Consider the following 18,920-nt stretch of genomic DNA (forward strand, 5'->3'; position numbering starts at 1 on the left):
CACCATTTATATGAAGGCATTTTTCATATATAAAACTCTTAAATTTAAATACAAAATTATGTTGAAGTTCAGAATTAAGTTCAACCACTGGAGAAATGGCTGCCAAGACTGTGATATTCCAAGCCTCAAATCATGTCCTTGTATTACCGTGTTTTGGCAACTCTATCCCTGACCCAGACTTACACCCAAGAAATCAACAAGATGAGATAAAACTCCAGTCAGTGTTCTCCATGAACAGCTCTCGCTATTACTGAGCATTCAAAATATTTAAATATGCAGGTGGGTATAAGGCCTGGGAACAGACATATGAAATAAATGGTTTGTTGATATGTGACACTTCAATACAATTAATACATTTCCAGACATAATGGTCACTCTGTAGTTTAATTATACTTGCTAACCCATTCCACCATTCCCAGTCATACATTTCAATTTGCCATGAAAAAAATACAAATGGGACAGCTCACCTACGCCTACTAAATCTGCTGGACCCCTGCTGTGGGCCCTCCTGCACATAAAAAATCACGATGTGGCCACTGACCAGGACACGCCCACTCGCATACACAGCACACATAGCCCTCCTGGGCACAGCAAGCCCGCCTTGCCCCCAATGCTACTGCCACCAGAGGTGCTGGGCAGCCAAACCAGTTAAGTTTTGTGCTTTACATGTTTCCATGTTATAAACGGAATTACAGAAGCATTAAAACCAGTTGCCCCATCTTTATTCTCTGTACAACTCAGCACTCGCTTTGTGGTCTTTCCACTCCCAGAAGAGACCAGATCATCACCAAGGTTTTCCGAAGTGTTACGCATGAAACGTTCTATTTCTGTTACATGGAGAGTTAATAAACTTTAGAAAAAAGAATTTGCAGAATCCTTGCACAGAAGTCCTTCCACTCTGACTTCAGACTTTCCTCCTTTTATAACAAGCCCGAGGTCTGCTGGGCGTCTGCTGCTTCAAGTGTTGAAGTGACATTTTTCATCTAAAATCAGTCCTCCTTTGGTTCACTTCTTACAGTTCCTTGGGCCATTTTTAATTAATCCATGTTGTGCCCAGCTTCTACTAAACTATTTGGGGGCTCCAGGCCTTTCGCTCACATTTCATTCCTTCACACACACAGAGGGCTTCCTTGTTTATTGTTTTTGTTTTTCTTAAGTAATCACAGATCTTTTTAAAAAGGCATTTATTTCTATGAATGCCTAAGAGGGAGATCCTCTGGAGGCTTATCCTTCTGAAAACACTTCCTGGTATTCAAGGGGGAGTACCTGCAAAGTATTGCTTAAGAGATAAATGAAATAATCTACCTTTATTTTAACATCAAAACGGAGACACAGCCAGGAAGTCTACTGGAGTCTTACATGTATGCTGGATGGTAAGAGTGCTAGACCAGAAAGTACAAAACAGCACTTCACAGTCACTATCAGGGAGATCTCCAAAAATGACACTATAAACTCACAGGTGAAATAGCACCTTGGGGGGGGGGGGGGAGCAGGAGGAATAACAGCCATATGACCCACAGAGGTCATTACTCCTGTCAGAGGTGGCAACCGATGATTTCACCTAATACGCTCTAGAATTGTAGGGGAAAAGACTAATGAAAGACTACAAAGGCTATATCTGTTTTCCTTTAAAAAAAAAAAAGTTTCATCAGGCATTAACTGAACGTATAACAGTGTAATAAAACTGTAAATGGCTACATAAAGAAAACAGGGTCAATCTTGTTCTGTGAACTTAAAACATTTTCAGATATGCCATACTTGAAGGAAGAGAAACTGCAAACATTTTGGATCAAATTCCACCTACACCCAGGTCCCAAGTGAAAGAGCACACACTGGCCTCTTGTTCTCCACCACCGCCATCCCTGTTCCATGTGTCTGAGGGGAATGAATGGATGCTGTATATGCAGAAGCAGCTGAGCAGGTGAGGAGGGGAACAGGAAAAGGTTCTGAAGGAGCAATGTTAATTCTATGGAACTTGTTAGATGGAAATTCTTTTAGGTTTAACTGCACCTTAAATGAGCTCAAAGGTATAAACTATGCCTGCTTAAGGTGGAGATCATCTTTCTGCCAAAACCATAATGTCCAAAATCTCTAACTCTTCCAATAAACACTGGGAATGTAAGCACAGTGTAGTTCCCACTAACCTTCCTTCTAGAATCCTTTATCACTTTAGAGATCCGTCTAAGACTTAGAATCTAAGTAGATTATCCTCCTGAATCCATTTTGGTTTCAATTCAATTTCTATTCTGCTCGTGTCACCTGACCAGCCCAAGACCAAGAATGAGAAATAGAATTGGGACTCTGAGTAACTTCAGTTGCATGTTGCAAAAAAGCAATGTTATTTTTAAAGTTGGCCAATCATCGATATTTCCTGAGGTACTGTTTCACTGAAAGCTTGGCTTCTCTTATGCTATGATTCCTCTATGCCTCGACAGTCTGAGAGCAGAGTCCAGTAAGGCCTTGGGACACACAGACTCATCCTTTTGAATTTTCATCAGTGTGGTGGCTAAAACCACAATTTCTGTATACACTCTAACAATATCATACATAGAAGAAAAAAGTGCAAAATGTAAACAAGGAAGTTGCCCAGAAGTCCAGTTCAAGCTCACTGATTTCCAAAATTCAAAGATCACGAGTGTTACTATCATGAGTATCATTATTCAAGAGTGGGTATGAATGAACGGTCAGATGAACACAGACCCTTACTGCTTTGTTCAACCTAAACATTTGAAGTTATGCTTTTAAAAATATGAAGAATGAATGGCACGTATTTCCTGTGATGTTACAAATACTAAAATGAAGCATCAAAGCCAAGAGGAAGTCATTATTATTACTTGAATATGGCTTCTAGGCACCTTCTATCCAAGGCACCATTGCATTTCACAGTGAAAATCACAAGCCTCTCTAATTCACACACATGTAAAGCAGAATTTAATTCAATGAATTAGCATCTACCAAAATGTGGTGACTATAATGATGAGGTAATGGGGAAGGTACTAATGTAACAGTCTGCATAGTTTTGTGCACCCTCTGAATTTTCTCAAAAAAGAATTCTAATTTTTAAGTGAAAGCAAAGTTTACGTTTCAAAAAAGGTTTGCCCCTCTGAAAAAATATTAGATAGCTTATAAACTTTATTAATTTGGACCAAATAAAGATTTAAGTTATTCTAAAATAAAGCTCAGTACTTCAGGGTAACACCACCCCCACAAATGCTGAGCCAATGCAGGGGCTGTTGACCCAGTCCTGAAGGGCGACATGTCTGGTTCCTGTGAACTGTGCCCACGGTCCATGCACGTGGACCACTCAGGCCCTCACACAGAGCACGTGCGGCTGGGCTGCCGTCACCACCACCCAGTCACCATGCTGGTCTGTGACCACGCAGCCAATCGCCCATGGCCAGGGACACTGCCTCCCTCAGCTTCCCAAACCCAATCTAGGGCAGGTGCTGCTCAGCCATACTTTTTGCACTCAGTTTAGTGCACCCTTCTGCTTAAACTCACTCATGAAAAACCTTAGACACTCTGCTGTTACCCATCCCCCACCAGCACAGTTACGTGAATTTGGGAATGAAAGCACCCTCAAAAAATAGCGTGAAAAGGGCGCTGGAAGACCTGGATCCAGCTCATGCCACCCCTGAACTCAGATGAGTGCCTGCAGTCAGTGGGCCTTGGTTTTCTCCCGTGAAAAAGCTGGTAGGTCTAGCTCTGTTCTGATTATAACGGTGGCTCGAAGGGCTGCTGAATAATAAACAGTCCCCGACACCAGAGCTCAACTACCCGCAGTGCACACCCACTCACACAGTACCGCTGGCACCCGGCACCAGACCTGACATGTCCACGGCCTCAGTCCTGTCATGCCCTTGAAGAGCAAACATTCCTGGTGCCACCACATCCCTCCTACCCCAGTTCCTTCTCCAGTCTATATAGCACTCCTTTTGGGACCCAATTCTTCATCTTCTGTTCAATAATCGCTTTAGAATAGCTTTAATTAGTATGTAAATCCAAGTGCAGACCAGCAGAGGATGCTGAGGCCATGCCGTAATCAGACCACCCCAGGACTACACTGCGTAAGCAGGCTGCACAGGAAGGGCACCAGACCCATTCCCACTAAAACAAAAAAAATGACTATCTTAAAAAAAAACATTGAAAGCCAGTTTACCATTAGAGAAAGTTTGATTTGAGATATAAAGAACATATTCCTCTCTAAAATGAGTCTCTCCTGATACAAAAGTACTTGCCCTATGGAAAAGTAGTTCATTCTTTCCTACACGTGTGTTCCGAAGGCCTCCACTAAAACATATTGCATCATAAATGAGGGGAAAACCCGGCTAACTCTTATTATCAAAAGCTAGTCCTCAGAACATCCCAGACCACTCAGTTCACAGGGTCCAAGAGTTCTCGGAAGTCACTCTAAGAGTCCAGCAGGCCAAGGTCCAAGCGGAGGGGCGGCCCGCACACCTGGACTCCGCTGCCAGGCTGTCCAGGTGTGTCTCTCACAGACTCGTCTCCTCACACACTCTGACGGGGACATTGTAGTGCCGGTCGTCCTCAGCAATCAGGGTCACCACCGGCCAGTCCCGAGGGGGGTCTGTGGGGTAGACTGTGATGAACTCTTCAGTATTGTATTTGGAGAGCCGGTATACCTGGATGGTGTGGCGCACAGCATAGGCAAGGAGGAACATTTCAACCTGGGGAGGAGGGGAAAGAGCAAAGGGGTGATCGCAGGACAGCCACCCCGAGTGATGCTGCTTACCACCCGCTCCATCCCATGTGTCCCAGGCAGTGCACAGGAGGGCTAAGTCAAAACCCTCCTTCCTCCCCATGAGTCCAGCCCCACTCCTCTGTCATACGATCATCATAAACAAGCAGATCACCGAGAACTGATCAGGTGTCTGATGAGAGACTTGTAAACAGAATGTATAAAGAACTCTTACAATTCAGCAATAAGAAAGAAAGAAAAAAAGCCAGTTTAATATTTGGGCAAAGGATTGGCCCTGGCCAGGTAGCAGGGTTGGTTAGAGCATCATCTCAATATGCCAAGGTTGTGGGTTCGATCCCAAGTCCAGGCACATACAAGAATCAACCAATAAATGTATAAATAAGTAGAACAACAAATCAATGTTTCTCTCTCCCTCCGCTTTCCCCTCCCTTTCTAAAATCAATAAATACAAATTTTAAAAATTGGGCAAAGGATCTGAATAACAGTACTCCAAAGAAGATATGCAAATGGCCAACATGCACATGAAAAGTCACCAGGGGAAGGGAAATCAAAACCACAATGAGGTGTTTCATACCCTCTGGAATGGCCATGATCAAAATGATAAGGGAGGCCCTGGCCGGTTGGCTCAGCGGTAGAGCATTGGCCTGGCATGCAGAAGTCCCGGGTTCGATTCCCGGCCAGGGCACATAGGAGAAGCGCCCATTTGCTTCTCCACCCCCCCACCTCTCCTTCCTCTCTTGTCTCTCTCTTCCCTCCTGCAGCCAAGGCTCCATTGGAGCAAAGATGGCCCGGGTGCTGCTGGGGATGGCTCCTTGGCCTCTGCCCCAGGCGCTAGAGTGGCTCTGGTCGTGGCAGAGCGATGCCCTGGAGGGGCAGAGCATCGCCCCCTGGTGGGCAGAGTGTCGCCCCTGGTGGGCGTGCCGGGTGGATCCCAGTCGGGCACATGCGGGAGTCTGTCTGACTGTCTCTCCCCATTTCCAGCTTCAGAAAAATACAAAAAAAAAAAAAATTAAAAATGATAAGGGAGAGCGACTGCTTACCATGTATGTGTTTTTCTTTTGGGGTGACAAAATATTTTGGAACTTAATACAATATCATAAATGTACTAAAAGTCACTAAGCTGCATATTTTATTTATTTTTAAGACTTTATTGATTTCAGAGCAGAGAGAGGGAGGGAGGGAGGGAGGGAGGGAGGGAGGGAGGGAGGGAGAGAGAGAGAGAGAGAGAGAGAGAGAGAGAGAGAGAGAGAAAGGTGGTGGGAAGGAACAGAAAGCATCAAGTCATGGGTAGTTGCTTCTCACATGTGCCTTGACCGGGCAAGCCCAGGGTTTCGAACCAGCAACCTTAGCATTCCAGGTCCACGCTTTATCCACTGCACCACCACAGGTCAGGCCTGAGCTGTACACTTTAAAATGATTACTTGTATGATAAATGTGAGCTTCACTTCAATAAAATAAAAATGCTGGAGAGGACATGGAGAGGGGGACTCCGAAGCACTGCCAGTAGGAATGACAAACTATCCAGCGGCTTTAAACCAGTCTGGCAGTTCCTCAAAATTTTAAACAGAGAGTTACCCACAGCAATTCCACTCCTAGCTATATACCCAGGAGAACTGAAAGTTTATGTCCACACAAAAAACTTGTACATGAATGTTCATAGCAAGATTATTCGTAACAGCTAAAAAATGGACATGACCCCAATACCCATCAACCTGATGAGTGGATGAACAAGGTGTGATCTATCCAATCAATGGGACAGCATTTGTCAATGAAAACGAATGAAGCATTGACACACGACGCAAATGGATGAACTCTGAAAACATTAGGCTGTGAAAGAATCAGTCACAGAAAACCACACATGATACAACTCCATTCACGAGAAGCGTCCAGAACAGGCAAGTGTATGGTACAGAAAGTAGACTCGTGGCTGCCTAGGACTGGGAGTGGTGTGGGGGGAGTATTAATGGGTATGAGGTTTCCTTTAGGGGTGATAAAATGGCTTAACATTAGACTGATGGCTATAAAACTATATAAACACACTACAAACCACTGAGCTGCACACTTTAAAGGGGTAAACTTTATGGTAGGTAAATTATATCTCAAAGTTGTTTTTTTAAAAAAATGGACTCTCCATTATAGCAGACTTTGTGGAGACCCAGAAAGGACTAACTTCAGTTAATATGGAAAACATGCTCTAATCCAAGCTTTTCACTGCAAGGTATCTGCTATAGTTCAGGAGGCATAGGTAACCTACACTACAAATGTAGATAATTTTTAAAAATAATTCTCTTTAATCCTGCCTGACCCGGCATGACCATCACCTTTATTCTTGCCTATAGACCAGGAAAAGGCAAGCCGGAGAGTCACCATAGAAGTAGAAGTAGGAAGGTAGCACTTTGGATGGAGAGTCTAAATGCTACTTTAGTGGTTGGCTATTCTACTAAAAAGAAAAAAAAAGACAAGCTTTTGAGGACAACATAATGAACTCACCAAAGATAGTGCAAAGTGAGTCAAATGTTGGCTCATGGGACTGCATTGTTGGGCCTCTCAGTAAAACTCCAAACTTAGCATATCTGTAAAAGATCCAAGAGCAGGCTGGGCTCTACTGGCTAAGGTGACTCCTTTTCTATTTTTAAAGGATGCTAGCTAATATAGCTATAGCTGCCAAGATTAAACAAGACCCTTCAGATGACTCTTCCAAAAGCTTCTTTTATTTGTAGACTACCAGAGCCAAAGGTCCTGATCCCACCCACCACCCTGTTCTAAAATAGGTTCACAATTCTTTATCATGTTCTTCCCTTAAGTGTGGGGTAGACTTAGTGACTTGCTAACAAATACAATAGGGTATGATGGTGTGTAACTTCCAAGATTAGATCATAAAAGGCCTGGTGGCTTCTTCCTTACTCTCTTCTTGAATTACTTTCTGAGAAAAGCCAGTTGCCATGTTGTGAGGACAAACAGCCCCATCTATAGAAAGTCCCACATGGAAAGGAATTACTAACTACCAGTGTGAGGGACTGAGGACCGCTGCCAACAGCCAGGTGAGTGAACCAGGTTGGACATGGATCCTCCAGCCCCAGTAGAGTCCTCGGATGACTAAACCACCTGAGACCCCAAGCCAGAACCACTCAACTAAGCTACTCAATTCCTGATGACCCAAAACTGGGAGATAATGTTTGCTGGTTAAAGTTATACTCCCAAAGGTGTAACTCACCTGTTCAAGGCCGCCAGTGTGTCCCACCTGGTTTAGATGGTTACTCAGCAGCTGTTCAGGATCACTCGATGTGTCCCGGGCAAACAGAAGCACAGAGAAAAACGGTACTTCCTTTCCCTTCTCTTTATCATCATACAGTTCAATGGCTCTGTTTAGCATCAAAAATTTTACAGCTTCATAAAGGCTATATTCTTCCTCTTCATTTGTGAACAGTTCATCACAAACTATCTGCCTTGCTTCAGCAGTTCTCAGTTCAGCCAAGCCTGCCCACTACAATTTTAAAAAGTTACATAATAATTACATTTTTATTCTAAAAGTCTCTGGTATATTTCCATACTACCAGCACAAAATCACTTTCAAAAGTAGGCAACCATGGGTCACGTACCAATGATCACAACATTCAAGTTTCCAGTCAAACAATAGTACCAGTCTTTAGACCACACAAATTCCTATTCAGTTTTTGCTCCATTAATTTGAAACAAAAGTACAATGCATTAAGGAGAAATACTGGGACTGTGGAATGGCAATTCTGAACCCCTAACTTCCAGAAAGACTGAAGCAGTCCATCGGAAATATTTCTCGAAGACCTGATGTGCGTGTGTGTGAGGTTTGTATGTGCAGTTCCTCTCAGTAAGGGGCTTATCCAGAAACTCCCAAGCTAAAATGAAGGTGTGCAGGGAAGATTATGAGGTCTCCTGAACATCAGTATACTAAACTTAACCTCTTAAAATTATACATGAGTTTTCCATGGCTGGTTAGCTCAGTGGTAGAACGTCGGCCTGGCGTGTAGGAGTCCTGGGTTCAATTCCCGGCCAGGGCACACAGGAGAAGTGCCCATCTGCTTCTCTACCCCTCCCCCTCTCCTTCCTCTCTGTCTCTCTCTTCCCCTCCTGCAGTCAAGGCTCCATTGGAGCAAAGTTGGCCCAGGCATTGAGGATAGCTCCATGCCCTCCACCTCAGGTGCTAGAATGGCTCCAGTTGCAACAGAGTAATACCCTAGATGGGCAGAGCATCGCCCCCTAGTGGACATGCCAGGTAGATCCTGGTCAGGAGCATGCGGGAGTCTATCTCTCTGCCCCCTTGCTTCTCACTTCAGAAAAATACAAAGAAAAAAAAGTGTGTGTGTGTGTGTGTGTGTGAATATATATATTTATATATATATTTCTTATTGACTCCTGATTAAGAACAGAGCAGTGTTAGGTATTCAGATAAAATAGGCAAACTCTTTATGTGAACAAGAAAACTCCATAAATGCATATACTTTTAAATTGAAGTAAATGAGAATAAAAAAAGCCAACATAAAACTAGTCCTTGTGAATCACCAGTAATTACTGCTTCTCTGAAAAACCATTAAAATTTTAAAGTCAAGAGTAAAATTTAATGGAAATGACTGCACCACAGGACTCTCTAATATTTAGATTGAAAGGTGGAACATCTCCCTATTGTCCAGAAATAGACCAAGTTGCCAGTCAAGAGCATGGCTCCAGAGGATGGAATGAGGGCATCACTCAAGTAGCCGGTGGCTTTAGAAGGTTAAATGCCAACAACTGAGCCTTACTTTTTTTTTTTTTTTTTTTTTTTAACAGAGACAGAGTCAGAGAGAGGGATAGATAGGGACAGACAGACAGGAACGGAGAGAGATGAGAAGCATCAATCATCAGTTTTTCATCAGTTTTTTGTTGCGACACCTTAGTTGTTCATTGATTGCTTTGTCATATGTGCCTTGACCGCGGGGCTACAGCAGATCGAGCAACCCCTTGCTCTAGCCAGTGACCTTGGGTCCAAGCTGGTGAGCTTTGCTCAAACCAGATGAGCCCACGCTCAAGCTGGCGACCTTAGGGTTTTGAACCTGGGTCCTCCGCATCCTAGTCCAACGCTCTATCCACTGCGCCACTGCCTGGTCAGGCCTTAGTTTTCTAATCTGTAAAATGGTATAACCACAGCAACAATACCTTGGTAGTTGTGAGAATTAAATAGATAAAACTTTTAGTGTACATCCTAGCCCATAGGAAGTATTAGTAATGAGGGCTTAGATTATTAACGAATCATTTTCATATTATTGTAAATTGAAATCACTTAAATATTCCCCAAAACAAAGATCTAGTTACAGCAGACACACCTAAAAAAGCAAACATTGAAATTTCATAAGAACTTTAAAGAGATAAAAAGAAAATCGTCCCCAGGGGCTGAGCTGAAGAGCCTTCCCACTCACTCACTCCAACAGGGCCAGAGCCCTGCCCCCAACCCTCTACTGACCGGGAATTGGGTCGCATGGGCCACCAGCCCCACAAATCCTGTGGTCTGCTTAATAGGCAAAAACAAAGACTTCCTCTGTCCTTCTCTTCCTCCCATTTCTTTATCACTAGAGCTCCTTTGACAGTATATTGTTTGTAAATACAAACTAGGTTCCAAGAAGTCAGGGTCCTCAGTTCATTTATCAAAAAGGTACTTACCAAGTGCTTACTATGTGTCAGGCTCAGGTCTAGGCACTGGGTATAAAGAAATGAACAGTCTTTCATGGAGCAGAAAGACTAACGGGTGGCATGGAGCTAGCAGGGCATGAATTCATATAACTGGTATCACTATAAGAAATATGAACTAAATGTATCCCTGAAACTTTTCAGTATGACTTAGCACAAAGACTACATTTGTTATGGTTTCTATTTAAGAAAGTTAAACAATTCGTTTAACATATCATCTACTCTGAGAATACTGTACATTTCTCAATTTTACCAAAGACCTCGGTAAAAGAGTTCATGTTCATCTAAAATTATTTTGCCTAAAAAATCAGCCAAAAATATTTTGTATGGCCCTGGCTGGTGGCTCAGTGGATAGAGCATTGGCCTGGCATATCAATGTCCCAGGTTCAATTCCCGGTCAAGGCACACAGGAGAAATAACCATCAGCTTCTCTACTCCTTCTCTCCTACAACCAATGGCTCGATTGGTATGAGCATGGCCCAGGGCACTGAGAATAGCTCAGTTGGTCCAAGCATGTTAGCCTCAGGCACTAAATATAGGTTGACATTCAAGCATCGGCCCCAGATGGGGTTGCCAGGTGGATCTCGGTCAGGACGCATGTGGGAGTCTCCCCTCCTCTCACTTAAAAAAAAGTTTGGTAATCCACTAAGTGAAGACTGAGAAGGGGTCTGCTGGGGCAATCAGGAAGGAGCTTTGCTTCTCAGAGAAAGGAAATCACATGTTCCAAACCTTCTTCCTTAGCAGAGTGAGGGATTCCTTAATTTTATCAACCAGGTCTTCGGTCTTTCCCTCAAATTTCAATCCAAGTTTCCACTGCTTGATCCAGCTGTATTTGTTTATGAGTTTTTCTGGTAACTGGAGTATCAAGAAACAGAGAGACAAATAACGTTAACCTTCCAAAAAGCCTGTCACATGATCCAAGCTGTAAGAAACCACAAAGCCTACAAAACCCACCTTCATTTCTAGAATTAATCCCTGCAAATCTGTATGTGGGTTTAGGACAGACCACTTAAATGTGAGAGTTAAGAACTCAGAAAATACTGCCCTAAGAAGGACTGCAAAAGTGAAATGGTGGTTTGGGTAAGATGCAAGGGCACAATTTACCCCGTGCAACAAACCCAGGCAGGAGCCCTCACGGTATACTCCGTGGCAGTACGTAAAGGGCTGTCTCCACAGGAACCTCCAGGCAGCTCTGGGCCCGCGGGCAGCCTTCCCAGCACTCCCTCATGCCAGGATACAGTAAAAACCTGCTCCTTTCCAGATTAGGAAAATAATATCTAGTTTTGATATTTACACATAAACTCAAAATTTTAATAGTCAATGAAACAGTACTGTTTCTAGTTCAACTGCTTAATCAATACAGTAAGATAAAAAATACAATTCAGAACAAGAAGCAGGGGTGAGGGCGCGGTGATGGCCGAGCTCATTAAAGAATGACAGCTGAACTAATATTTTGGCTGTTTCCCTTTTTTTCCTGGAGCGTTTGTTATTTGCCCTGATCATCAGTGGCATCCGGAGTTTGAAAGGCAAGCTGAGACACAACTTGACGGATGACAGCATGGGAACTCAGCCTCTCCCAACCGTCTCGGGTGTGTCAGGAGAAAAATCCATATATAATTAGGTTGGGCACAGGCATGTCATGTCACCGCCACAGAATTTAGAAAGGAAAAATGAAGTTTACCTCCAAGTCAAAAGATCATTAAAGAATGATTAATTCCCCCAACATCCTATGTGAAATCTGAGCTTGTCTATCACTTAGGGTTTTAAGCGAGCCCATATATTCAGTTCTTCGGGAATCTAAGGCCCTTAAGACCCTTTCCTAAATGGTAACTCCAGTTTTACCTTCTCAATCAATAGCAATCATGTAAAATGAGGGTAACTCATTTCTGCAAAACTCAAAACCACAAAAGGGGGCCCAGGCCGGTTGGCTCAGCGGTAGAGCGTCGGCCTAGCGTGCGGAGGACCCGGGTTCGATTCCCGGCCAGGGCACACAGGAGAAGCGCCCATTTGCTTCTCCACCCCTCCGCCGCTCTTTCCTCTCTGTCTCTCTCTTCCCCTCCCGCAGCCAAGGCTCCATTGGAGCAAAGATGGCCCGGGCGCTGGGGATGGCTCTGTGGCCTCTGCCCCAGGCGCTAGAGTGGCTCTGGTCGCAATATGGCGACGCCCAGGATGGGCAGAGCATTGCCCCCTGGTGGGCAGAGCATCGCCCCATGGTGGGCGTGCCGGGTGGATCCCGGTCGGGCGCATGCGGGAGTCTGTCTAACTGTCTCTCCCCGTTTCCAGCTTCAGAAAAATGAAAAAAAAAAAAAAAAACAACACAAAAGGGATGTAAATTCCTCCTTGGGTTATCACAGTCATGCTGTTCCACACTCACTAAAGGAGGAGGGGCTTAGCATGACAAATGACCACCCATCCAAGAGCCACCTAGCTCAGTGCCCACACTGTCCTGTATTTTGACAGCACATGGGCAGCTCTGCTGCATTCAATTATGTTCTCAGGTTTATCACCAGAACCTAAAATGCCCTCAAGTGGCAACAAGCTGAAATCACAACTGGGTACCGAGAAGTGCAAGTGAGCAGAGAATCCTGCTACAGAGATGTAAGTTGGGAACTGGATAAAGGGAAACCCAGAAGCCCCAAGCACCCCAGGACAATGTGCAGGTATCTGAAAGCAAGGACACACTCAAGTGAATTACCAGGAAGAACCCTAAGATCTAACCACGCAAAGAGAAACCCAGTAATAGTCCGTCTCCTCGTTCCTTCAATGTATTGTTCCAACTGTTGCTAGAGTCACCATCCAGTTGAGGCTGCACACTTTGGGGAGGCAGTGGACAAAGGCCAAAATATAAGATGTGAAAAAGAAACTACAAAGAAAAAAATAACTGAATTGGAATTATTTATTCAGAAGAAAAAAATTGACTATAACTTTAAATGCTTTCAGGGGTCATAATCACAGAACACATAAATAGCCATTCTTTTCTCCTATACATGAAGAGACTGGACTTATGTTACAATAAGGGAAATCTGAGCAAGAAACAAGACTTAAAGAAGAAATAATGATGGGAAATATTTAAAAATAAAGTAGGTAATTAGCTTAAATATAATTTCTTTTGCAACTGAACAATAAAAATGTCTGTTTTCTCAAGCAAGTGTCTATAATTCTTGAAATCACCAACCAGATTAAAGAGATAGCAAACAGCGAAAATGTATCATCCCTACAACTAATTCATAAAATAAGTTTCTAAATACTGTACAGTCTAAGTCCCTCTAAGGAAACACTGTCACAGGTCCCACCCATTGAGACATTCTAAAGCTCAGGAAACTTGGAAACCAAAGGACTCTACCCTGAAGGACAATGCCTCTCAGGAACCCGAGTACTCTTCCGAGTTTATGAACAGCCACACGAAGCACCTCCAAGGTTGGGGTGGATATAATCTGACCGCAGTCCATCACCAGAACTGGAATCAGGACAGATGCAGAAACACACAGGCAGCCCAGGCAAGACGAGAGGAGGTGAGGAGGAGGTGAGGGGCAGTGAGGACAGAGCTCAGCCTTCCAGCGGGCAAAGGGAGCAAGGCCCGAGGAGCTGAGCACCAGCAGAAAGCCAAGTCCAGGCTCTTCCACTGAGATCAGACTAAGGGGAGGCCTCACAATCCAGTTCTCCTACCTCCCTTTCATGGCCTGTTCTAGCAGAAGGAAGAGGTCAAAAGGTACAGAGAACACCTTTAAATAAAGGGCATGTGTCCCTTGGTAACAAAATATGGCTTCATTGGGCTCACATAAATTCTTGATGAAGTGCATGTGGCCATAGGCTGAGGCTTGTTCTGGTTCATATAGATTCACGAGAAAACTTAGCTGTCCCAGGACCTGTCCAACCCCAAAAGCTGAACTAGGTTACTTAGAGCCAGTGCAGTTCAGGCGACCGTAATAATACAGAAAACAGATTCCTTCCAATCTGCCTGCTAAGAGCAGCCTTTTTGTGTCCTCACAAGCGGTCAGGACTTCAAAAAGGCCCATGGACACACAATAACCAGCGGTGTTTGTGCCATGAACCAGCCAGGGCATATGAGTGTCACTGGACACAGGGTAGTGGTCAGAAGAAGTCATCAGCATTTCAGAAAGACCAAGAATCAGGGTAAACTGAGATAAATTCATCATCAGAGACTTATTTTGAGCCTGGTCCAAGTGTTTAATATACCAAGTTAACCCCACTTAACACAAATAACTTATACCAAGTTCTAAAGAGCAAGCAGGGTTTTACTTACTATGACAGAATACAAGTTCTTCTGCTGTATCAGGAAGATGGTAGAAAAGGGGCACACTGAGTTTCAGTACCAAAACTCCTGAGATTCTGTTGTGTAGCCATTGAGTTAGTTAAGTTTTACTTGATCTGCTTGTCTTAAACATGTGCTAAATAAATATTAAAATGTTTACTTATTACAGAGTTATACAAGTGGTCCCTGGAGATAGAGATCCCACTTCTGGGGCGAGGTGGCCGACGTACCCCAACGCCTTAGGCTCACTGCCAGAATCGGGAGGCCTCACCGCCCCCCTACCTGTTCACTTAGTTCCACCCCGTCTTCCAGTCCTGCTGCACCGCCCACTCACTTACTCAACCAGGCCCTTGCCAGTGACAACAGGCGTGCACTGGCATCCACGGAGGGAGCAAGGAGCAGCTCGGAGGGGCTTACAAAATAGCTTAGTCAAGGGCATCAACCAAGTCTGGCACCCTTCATGCGCTGGCACCTGGAGTGTGCAGCATGCGGTGCATCTCTTAGCTGCTCAAGCAGTCCAAGAAGACTGACCCTATAAAAAAAGAGTTCAAACCAAGGAGAGTCGCGGGGGGCTGGAAAGTCAACAGGAGGACAAGTCTTCTAGACAGAGGAGAGCAAGAAAAGGACAAAGCCAATTCTTCAGCTGACATTTAACAAAAGTAAAGTTTAATAAACTTAAATACCAAAGTCACAGGCAGGCATGAGGTCCTTTTTCTCTGTGACACAGGCCTCTTGCCAGTCAATGCAAGTTAGATGACAAAACTAATACCACAGTGACCAACTAATTAGATTATGCTCCCAAGAGAGAAACTGTATTTGTTGGCTGATAGAGACAGAAAAGGGAAGAAATTGGAAAGGGCACTTGAGAATTTAAAAACTATTTCCTCATGACTCAACTTGTCAGGAAAACCACCTTACAACCTCACTGTTCATACACGCAACATATTCTGACAGTGATCAGAAAGCAAGTACAATCTTCCTTGACTGTTTTTAATACCCAATGGTATCAAGGGACACTGTGTTTTACTTCTATGGAGCATAGTTTATATATTTAATTATACAGAGCTCTACTTATATCAAATTTCTTGGAAAATATAAAAATTCAAAATCAATATATCTATTAAATCCACAAATGTAATCAGCCCCTTAAAGAAAAAGGCTCAAAGGAAAACTCGGCCTAAAATCAAGGTTGATTTTATGTCACAATCTATTAAATTATGATTATCAAACACTAAAGTAAAAGCAACAAAGAGTGAAATCACTCATGTTTGCTTCCCCAACAGCTTATAGCTAGCCATAGGTACGCTTTTGTCAAGTAATCAACAATTCTGAAATGTTTCACTACTAATAAATGTCATGATTTGCAAAAGACAAAATAGCCTAGTGGATCAGCTGCTTTTGTCTCTATATCAAAAAAATAAACCAATAAACGAATACTGAGTAATCTGCTTGAGATGACATATATCTTTGCCTAGGGAAAGAAATAGCTTTCATAGTTTATACAGATATGCTGATTTTATACTGGTTTATAAAATGAGTAATCATAGGATAGACAGGTAATACCCTCCATCCACTGGTCTTGGTTTCGCCCTTTGAAGATGTGTGACCCCTCCTCCACCTAACAGACCTCTAATCAGCTTAGCTGGCGACCAGTTTTCTCCAAAAGCCCTCGTTACTCTAGGCCCCTTCAACTTTTAGGCCCCAGCTCCTTCAACTGTTCCCAAAAAGAGTCTTGGTCACCTTCCCCTCTGCTCTAAGGATGCAGGCACAGAGCTGCACCTGCTCCTTGAGATGGGAGCTGACCAGCCCAGTTCAAGATGGGACTGTCACTATGTTTTCGAAGTATTCCTTTTAAAACAGGGTTTCCCTATCACTGGCGGCCCACACATCATGTGGGCTCATACGGGGCTTGCAATCAATCAGGAGCCTCTTGCCTTTTTTTCCCTCAGAAGTTGCTGGTAAGACAAATCTCCTACAGCTAAGCACTTTGGGTTTAATTTTTGCTTTTCAAAAAAGTATAAGCACAAGACTTCTGATTTCTGCCAACTAATGCCATATTGTCTCAGTTCTTCTACTCAATCATTCCTGCTCACCAAACTCTTGGAATATTCTATCATCCAACCTATTATATGAACTCATCTGATGTGTGTCACAGACTAGTATGGGACACAGCCCCAGCCTCCACCTCCCTAGAAAGCCTCTCCCACGGTGACATCAATCATTCCTCTTATACCACCACTGCTCAACCACCTAAGCTAATCCTCCTAACAATATGCAGAGGGTACTAGTTTCTTGAACTGGAGCTAGAATTACAGAAATGTGCGTCCTAAAATCCCAGCAGGTTCTCAGAAAGTACAATATACAACCCATTTAATACAGGCACCAACATTGAAACCAAATTGCTCCCAAGTACTTTTTACAAACTAAACACATGCTCTCTGATCCAGCTCAATTATTCAAATAAATTTAATAATTTTCTCTTCTAGAAAATACTATTTTTGGTTACTTTTCTATGCAAAATCACCCCAACCACACAAAACCCAATGAACCCACATGCTGACGTCACACTAGCACAGAGCACAGGCAGAAAAGGGAAGTGTTCCTCACAAAAACAATTGGAAACATTGCGGACTCAAACCTGCAGCAGCAGCGTACCAGCGTGAGCTCCGGGTCCTGCAGCCACGCAGGCAGCGCCACCGGCTGGCTCATGGCCTGGAACAGCGTGGCCCTCAGCGCACAGTAATTATCTCCACGGACTCGCCTTATGGACGTGAATTTCTGAGATACCTCTTCATAGCCCTGGGTGAAAGCATCAAAAGAATTCAAAATGGTTGTCACTGACTTCAGAGAGAGTATTATTTCAGTGGAAAATGTGCCCCTGATTCGTGAAACAATGGAAACAAGACTGGCTGAGTCCTTCGTGTAAGACATTCTAATTCCTTCTTTATTAGTCAAAAGGTATTAACAAATGTTAGTATTGTACAAAACACTGGTCTACGTTAACAGGTGCAACACACTTGAACATATAAAATAATACTCCAAGTGTTATTAAAACACCACTCCCAAAGTTGAAGTTATAATGTTCCTTTCTAAGCAACTGTTGCAACACTTATGTACTGATAACCAATATTCTGAAGAGTTTAATCTGAATTTTTTTAAAGATTTTATTTATTCATTTTAGAGAGGGGAGAGAGAGAGAGAGAGAGAGAGAGAGAGAGAGAGAGAGAAGGTCAGGGGGAGAAGCAGGAAGCATCAACTCCCATATGTGCCTTGACTAGGCAAGCCCAGGGTTTCGGACAGGCAACCTCAGGGTTCCAGGCTGACGCTTTATCCACTGCGCCACCACAGTGGATACAGGCCTTACTCTGTATTTAAATTGACCTTAAACTGTTTAATGATGAGACAGGAAAGAAGAGAGAGATGTACTAAGTTTGTATATCTGTATTAAAACACACACCTTCCCCAAATCTCAAATTGCCACAGTACATTTTAAAAGGTCTACATGCTAAGAGATAATTCTGTCAGACTTTTTAAATGTGAATTTAATTGTCATTCTTGTTCAGTCTGGAAGTAAAAGGAGAAAATAAAAATGTCCAGTGACATGTTCATCATTCAAAAACAGCCATCCAAGTGGAACATTCTGAAGCATACTCCAAAAAAGAACATCCTGAAATCCCAGTGACCTAGTCCACAGGCAGCTTAATGACCTTCTTCTCTGGCTAAACACTGCCCGGGCACCAGCAGCAACCCCACTGCTTCTCCAGCTCACTAGCTTCCAGCCTGTCCGTCCTTTGGCTTGTCCTGCCCTGCTTCCTGTCCTGCACTCACACAAAGGAAGGAGCATGACTCTCAACATGCAGTCAGCCAGCCTGTGTCCAAGCTCTGGACCCTCATTATTAGTTGTTTTCAAGGTTCAAGTCACAGGATGATGTTCTTAATGGATATGAGAATACTTCTTGATAATAAAACTTTGAGAGTCGCACTTTCAGGTAATGAATGGTCCAACCACTGTAACAGAAAGGGTCCATCAAGCAGACTATGTCTCCTAATGTGCATCTCTTCCCTATGGTGGACCAATTACTCTGAGTATTCACGACGGCTAGTTCAACAGCAACTGCACCTCTCTAGACACATCTTACTCATGCTATTTCAGAGGTGAAGCAAACTTAAAATTAAATCTGGACTTATAAACAAATTTGGATTTATATTCTCCAAAAGAATACCAAATTCTCC

The 18,920-nt window shown here is 43.5% G+C and overlaps 1 protein-coding gene across 2 annotated transcripts in view; it reads right to left on the reverse strand.

The window, feature by feature from the left end:
* Positions 1-365: 365 nt before the first annotated feature.
* OTULIN (OTU deubiquitinase with linear linkage specificity) overlaps positions 366-18,920 on the reverse strand; it is a 36,186-nt gene continuing 17,631 nt past the window's right edge. The window contains exons 4-8 of one of the 2 annotated variants that reach the window (XR_010750120.1): positions 17,343-17,486; positions 11,144-11,269; positions 7,935-8,204; positions 7,211-7,293; positions 4,552-4,688 (exon numbers count right to left, since the gene is read on the reverse strand). Coding sequence is in view for 1 of the 2 variants with exons in the window: in XM_066374265.1 (XP_066230362.1) it covers positions 4,494-4,688; positions 7,935-8,204; positions 11,144-11,269; positions 17,343-17,486 (735 nt within the window). In the remaining variant the exon portion in view is untranslated. Of the gene's footprint in view, positions 4,689-7,210; positions 7,294-7,934; positions 8,205-11,143; positions 11,270-17,342; positions 17,487-18,920 lie in introns of both variants that reach the window. The other variant, XM_066374265.1, reaches the window with a different exon arrangement.

The sequence above is a fragment of the Saccopteryx leptura genome, chromosome 1 (genome assembly GCF_036850995.1).
Source record: "Saccopteryx leptura isolate mSacLep1 chromosome 1, mSacLep1_pri_phased_curated, whole genome shotgun sequence".
Taxonomy (NCBI): Eukaryota; Metazoa; Chordata; class Mammalia; order Chiroptera; family Emballonuridae; genus Saccopteryx; species Saccopteryx leptura.